The 6,667-nt window shown below is 54.9% G+C and overlaps 1 protein-coding gene across 1 annotated transcript in view; it reads left to right on the top strand.

The window, feature by feature from the left end:
• The window catches only part of CPD (carboxypeptidase D), a 58,746-nt gene that overhangs the window by 24,597 nt on the left and 27,482 nt on the right, over positions 1-6,667 (top strand). Inside the window, exons 3-4 of the mRNA XM_031967747.1 lie at positions 2,441-2,583; positions 4,903-5,072. Coding sequence (XP_031823607.1) covers positions 2,441-2,583; positions 4,903-5,072 — 313 coding nt within the window. The remainder of the gene's footprint in view (positions 1-2,440; positions 2,584-4,902; positions 5,073-6,667) is intronic.

The raw sequence follows: 6,667 nt of genomic DNA on the forward strand, positions 1-6,667 counted from the left end.
GGGCTATGCTACAGGGTAGCTTAGAGAAGAAAGTCCCTTCCCCAGGGTCCTTCTGATTCTCAAGTTGAGGACTCCTTCCCCTCTGCTAAAAGTCACAAGGAGGGGCCAGATTAAATGGCCTCTGAGGCTCTCTGCTGGCTCGCCTTTCAGGGGACTGCCCTCCTGAAGTGACAGGCGGCTGAGAAACGTGGCACGTCTTAGGATGGAGGACATTAACGCTGAGAGTCCCTGGAATGGGGCTGAGTGTCCTGGAAGCTGAGATGGAAGAGGGGAGACAGACAGACAGAGAAGGAGGCATGGGGGATGGAGTGGGGTTGGGATTATCCATCTGGCAGCTTCCAGTTTAATTCAAGAAGCACTTTTTCCTCCCTCCCTCCTTTACTTTTTTGTTCCATCCCTCCTTCCCTTCCTCCTTCCCTTCTTATTTGTTCTGGGCAGTGGACCTCAGGGCCCTGGTCTGAGGGATCTAAGAATCCCCCACATCCAATGGAGTGGCCAGTGGGCAGGACAGGTCTGGAGTTATAGAGAAGGCTTGGGAATGGGTCTGAAGGTTTGGGAATCTCCTGCTTTGACCTAATGGGAGTTTGTTGTTGATGGAAACTTGTGAGACCGCCACAATTATGTTATGGGGCAGGACCTGGCCACCGAAGAGAGAAAACCAGACAGACAAGAGAACGGGAAGCTGCTGCTTTTAGAGGGGCTACAGGGAACTGAGGACATGGGAAATCCTGTGTGTAAAGACAGACTTTTTCAAAAAACTTGGTAGTGCTGTTGGATCTTTCCTCTGCTTTTTTTTCTTTCTTGTAAAGGAAGGTTCTTTGGGAAGGGATGGGGAAAGGAAGACATTGGGAAATGTGAGATTTCACATATCGAGAGGAATTTATTGCAATAAAGTAAAACTGGGAAAGAGCAGTGAAGGAAGAGAGATTGTCACAGTGTCAGAAACTAGAGAAAGGCAGGGAGGTTAAGGCAGACTCCTCCCATCTGGGTGCTCGGGCAGGCACCCCATCCCCTGTTCTTCATCTGTAAAACAAGGGGGTGGGGGAAATGGCCTTTGGGGGCTCCTCCTGCACAGCCCTGGGACCCTGTGCTGAGACTAAGCTGGCTTGGAAGCTGAATGTTGGTAGCCAGAGGGAGACTGAGGCAGAAAAGGAGACAGCTGGGGATTGGGGGGGTCAGGGAGACAGAAAAGGTGAGAGATAGAGGAGAGAAAAAAAGGCATGATGAGTTGAGATGATGGTCCCGGAGCCGCTGGTCAGCAATTGAGGGGGTGAGCAGGGGTTGGGCTACTCAGTCCTGAAAGGAATAGGTGGGACAGAGGGTGTAAGCAAATGGCAAAGCCAAAGAAAGGTTTCCTTACTGAGGAGTGGGGTGTGTAGGGGGAAGAGGCAAGATGAACACGCCATTTGGCAAAGATGGGGGACGCTTTGAGGTAATTCTAGTGCTCGGTGGCACAGGTGAGTGTGACTATTTTTGTTCATATTCTGACTGACACTAGCCTTGGACATTTCACTTATGACTGCCTTGATTTCCTTATCTGTAAAATGTGAGTTCTAATAACTCAGGGTCATAGTGATAAATAACATGTAACATGCTTTGCATATTTTAAAACTATAAATATTAATGACAATGATAAAAATGTTACATACTGCAAGTATTTGGGATGAAGGGGACAAGTAGAAGGGCTAATCTTGGGAACTAGAAGGGCGAGATCTCCAAAATAGGAAGGATCATGGGAATGGGAGACTATGTAAGCTGGTTAGTTTTGCTGGAGGGCAATCCATTGATGTGAATGCTGCATATTAATGTCAAATATTTTCAGTGTATTGAGAGGTTTTGCTAATTTTTTTCTTTTCAAACATTTACTTTAAAAGATGGCTGGCTTGTGGAGGGGGGAGGAGAAGGCACAAGGGAAATCTAGGCTATCTCAAAACAAAAGGTATAAATACAATCTATTTTAAAAAGGATGACTTCTTTCTCCAGCAAAGGAGAAATAGAAAGGTGAGACTATAGTGAAGTCATGAGGACCTTAGGCCTCAGTTGTCTCAGTGAAGTTGGAGGGGAAGTCGTCTGCTGGGGGGCTGGGAGGGTTGGGAGAGACACAGAGACAGAGAGAAAGAGACACAGAGAAGGAGAAAGACACAGGGAGAGAGAGACAGACACAGGGAGAGAGAGACAGACACGGAGAGAGACAGAGACCCAGAGATAGAGACACACACCCAGACAGAGACAAAGACAGACACAGATAGACACCACAATGGGAGGGGAAAAAAAAAGGTTTTGGCGCCAGAATGAGCTTTGTAGGAGCCTCAGTTAATGGGTCTGTCCAATATTCTGTTGCCGCTTTGCTGGGGAGCGGAGTGTCAGTAAAGGGCGCAGATCCGGCCTTCCTTTGGCTGTGAGGTGGACTGATGGCCTTCTCCGCTCTCTCCTGGCCCAGGCGGCATGCAGGATTACAACTACATGTGGTCCAACTGTTTCGAGATCACTCTGGAGCTGTCCTGCTGCAAGTACCCGCCGGCCTCTCAGCTTCGCCAGGAATGGGAGAACAACCGGGAATCTCTGATCACCTTTATCGAGAAGGTAAAATGCCCTCCCCTGTTCTCCTGGAAATGAGAGGTTTGTGCCGAGTGGCAGACACCCAGAGGCGCCTTTATGGGGCCCTTTGGGGGCTGGAAGCCCTTGGCAGAGGTAAGGAAGAAGATGGGGGTGCCGGTGCCGGTGGTGCTCCCAAGGTGGGAAGCGTGGTTGGTGGTGGCCTGGGAGGAGAAGGTTAGGGGACCGAGGGTGTTGGGGAGGGGAGGGCACGGCTGCTTGGGAAGTCAGCTTCTTGGGCTCGGTTCTGAGGGTGAACCAGGGAGGAGTGGTGAGAGTCCTTCTCAGCAGAGGCCTGCAGGCAAAGCTGGGAGTGGGAATTCTTGTCTGGTCACTCAGGAAGGATTTATTAAGCACCTACTGTGTGTCAGGAAGATAGTCCCTGGCCTTCAGGATTCATGCTCCATTGGGGAAGACCATCACCTGGCAGTGAAGGGCCAACAGGCTCCGGGAACTTGCTGGTGGTCCCCAGGCCTGTACTGCTGCCTTTCCTGGTGCCCTCTAAGTCTCACTCAAATCCCACCTCCTACAGGAAGCCTTACCCAACCCTTCTTCCTTCTAATGCTTTTCTTTTAATCGTGTCCTGTTTATCCCATGTATGATTTATGGTCTATGTATTTGTTCACATGTTGTCTCCCCCATTAGAGTATAAGTTCCTTGAGGACAGGGACTGTGTCTTGCCTCTTTTTATATCTCTCATGCTTAGTGCAGCAATTGGCACATAGCAGGTGCCTAATAAATGTTTATTGATTAAGTGGGAAGGAATCAACAGAGGGAAGATGCTAGAACTAGGAGTTTGGGAAAGGCTTATTGTAGGAGGCTGGAATTAGGAGGAAGCCAGGGAAGCCAGGAGGTGGAATTGAGGAAGGGGAGTGTTCCAGGCAGAGGGGACCACCAATGAGAATGCTAGCCACTACAGAGGGAGGAGGCTGGGAGGACTCCTCCAGCTCAGTGATTCTGTGTGTTCACTTGTGTTGGAACTGAAATCTAGCATACCTTGCACAGTTCCCCAGTGTTTATTCAGCAAACTTTTAACTGACCTTTGGAAGCAATAAGGCTGTACCAATAGAATGTTTCGTCTTTCTTTTTTCATTTTTTATTTCCCAGAGTATTTCCATGCCTTATTCTGAACCCATTAAAAATTAACAAATTTGCCCCGTTTGTCTTCCTCGCATGATGGCGAGGTCGGGGTTTTCTTGTAAACAGCAGGTATGACCTGAAATCCTATTTTCACTTTTTTGTTCTCACCTCATTTAAAATTCTTGGTTATTAGCGGTGAAATGAGCAGCAATCTAATGAATTTGTCTTTATCACTATCTTTTGCATTAATAACTTTTGGATTTCCCCCCTCCTGCCTAGAGGACCATCTCCCATGACAAAAACTGTAAAAGAAAGGGGAGTAAAACGTATCCCAAACATTGGATCCCTTATTGAGAACTGAAAGAGCCCTCAGAGACCATCCCATCCCACTCCCTCATTTGACAGAAGAGGAAACTCAGGCAAGCGGGGTGGGTTCATTGACTTGCCCAGGGTCCCACGGCTAGGATGTGTCCGAGGCAGGTCTGCCCCTGCGACCCCCGGCCTTTGGGTTAGGGTTATGTACGGCACCTTCGGCTTGTGTCTTATCGAAAGGCAGCAGCCTTCGATGTTACTGATGGGAGACCAGCCCGGAGCCTCGCTGTCCAGTCTGAGTCAGTGGGTGCCCACGGAGGGCCCTCTGTGTGCCAGGCACTGCGGCGGGTACAGGGAGGAAACTGTCCCGACTCTTAAGGAGCTTTGCCGGTGTTAGGGACCAGGAGAAAAGAGGGCCAAAGAGCGCTTAAGCCCTCACTTATGATTCATAACTTGGGTCAGAGGGTGGATTCGAGTCCTGCTCTGACTGACTTTTTTGGTCCACAAGATCGAAGGCAGAAGAATTTAATTTAGATTTCAGCCTGGACTCAGGAAGACGCGAGTTCAAATCTGGCTTCAGACGCTCGACACTTAGTAGTGCGACTCTGGGCAAGTCATTTGACCCTAAATGCCTCTTACCCGGCCCCCAAAATAAAGAAATTCCCGCCCTTCAGACACTGGCTGCGGGATCCTGGGGAAGTCACCAGCTCCCACTGTCCCCACCCGGCGCCCCGTGTCGGAGAGCGCTTTGGAGCCAGGAAGGACCTCGGAGGCCCCCGGGGCAGCCCTGCCGGCTTCAGAGGAGGAGGGCAGGGCCAGGATTTGCAGCCCCCCCCCTCCCCCGCAGCATCCGGGCCCCCAGCCCGGGCAGCAGCGCCCCCTCCCCGCAGCTCGCCGCTTGTTCTGTCCCCCCAGGTCCACATTGGGGTCAGCGGGTTTGTGAAGGACGCCACGTCCGGCTCGGGCCTGGAGAACGCCACCATCTCGGTGGCTGGCATCAACCACGACGTCACCAGCGGCAAAGGCGGCGACTTCTACAGGCTGCTCGTCCCCGGCACTTACAACGTCACGGCGGCCTCCGTCGGGTACGCGCCCCGGACCGGCCCTTTCCGTTCTGAAAGGACTCCCCGGGTTGGCTGGGTCCGGCTTGGGCCCGCCCCGCCCCCGTGTGAGTGGGGAGCTCCCGCGGGGTCTTTTTCCGGCGCGGCCCCCTCCCGCCTCTTCCCGCCCCACCCCATCAGCAGGGCCAGCTAGAGCGCCCTCCCTCGCTTTGTTGGGAAGGTGACTGGCGAGAGCTTCCCCGCTTCCGCCCCTGGCGGAAGTACTCTCTCTGCCCCGGAAGGGGGCTTGCCTTCGCTTTGGGCTGCCTCCGCCTGGTGTTTGCTGAGCTCCGGGAGCTCCGGAGGGCGGGCCCTGGGGCCTTGTCTGCCACCCCCAGCCCGGGGCTGGTCCTTTCTCGGCCCTTTGGAGATGCCGGTGGAAGGGCCGCAGGGCGATGCAGTGGATGGGGCGGGAGCCCGGAGTCGAGTTCAAATCCAGCCTCAGGCACTTGACACCTGCCAGCCGCGTGATGCGTGGGGAGCAAAAAGACAGTGCCGTTGAATTGAATGGGAATTTAGTGGCAGACTTGTGAGGCGGCCGGCGGGAGTCGGGGCTTCGCCGGGCGGGGGCGCCGTCCTCAGGCAGGATGCGCAACCTTCCCCTTGGCTGGAGATGCTTCTGGAAGCTTCTCTTCCTCAGTTTCGGCTCCAGCCTCCTCCTGGGTAACGGCTGGAGCCCAATGTGAGTCGCCGCTCTGTGAGCGGCCCAGGCTTGGGACTTACTGGTTACCCCGGGAAAGGGGGAGGGAGCCCGAGGAGGCAGCAGGCGGGCGGTGCTGAGGGATTCGCCTGGGAGGGGGCGCTGGCGCCCCCCCCCCCCCCCCCCCCCGTCTGTAAGGCGGGAAAACGGAGGCGCACGGCCTCTGAGGCGGGGCGTGAGTGTTCGGGGAGCCGCAGAGCCTGAAGAAGTCAGAATGAGCCGCGGCCTCTGGAGGGCGGGAAGTGTTTCATGTTGGGCTTGTGTACCTGCCACATAGCAGGTGCTTCTGGAATCAGTAACGTTCGGTTAAACTTTCCTAGCTCAGGAGCTGGGAGGGACGGGGAGTGAAGGGCTTTGTCCGAGAGCGGCCTAAGTGTCAGAGGGGGAGGCTCGGCATTAAGCCTCAGGGGTCCCCAGTTCCTGTGCCCGCCTGCTTGTCAGCTATTGTGGGGGCTGCTGGGGACCCAAGACTGGCGTGCCCTCGGGGAGGAGCCCTCGGGAGGAGCCCTCGGGGAGGAGCCCTCGAGGAGCCCTCGGGGAGGAGCCCTCGGGGAGGAGCCCGGGGAGGAGCCCTCGGGGAGGAGCCCTCGGGGAGGAGCCCTCGGGGAGGAGCCCTCGGGGAGGAGCCCTCGGGGAGGAGCCCTCGGGGAGGAGCCCTCGGGGAGGAGCCCTCGGGGAGGAGCCCTCGGGGAGGAGCCCTCGGGGAGGAGCCCTCGGGGAGGAGCCCAGGAGATCATGGTCTGGGACCTCTGCTTTCTGCAGTCTTTTCTTTGGAAAGGACCCCCACAGTCGTCCTGTGCGCTGATGTTAAGAGCAGGCTCTGGAGCCCTTTGGTCTGTAGCCAGTGACCAGAAAGGAAGGGGCCCCTGTGCTTTTCTGG

This window comes from Sarcophilus harrisii, chromosome 4 (genome assembly GCF_902635505.1).
Source record: "Sarcophilus harrisii chromosome 4, mSarHar1.11, whole genome shotgun sequence".
Taxonomy (NCBI): domain Eukaryota; kingdom Metazoa; phylum Chordata; class Mammalia; order Dasyuromorphia; family Dasyuridae; genus Sarcophilus; species Sarcophilus harrisii.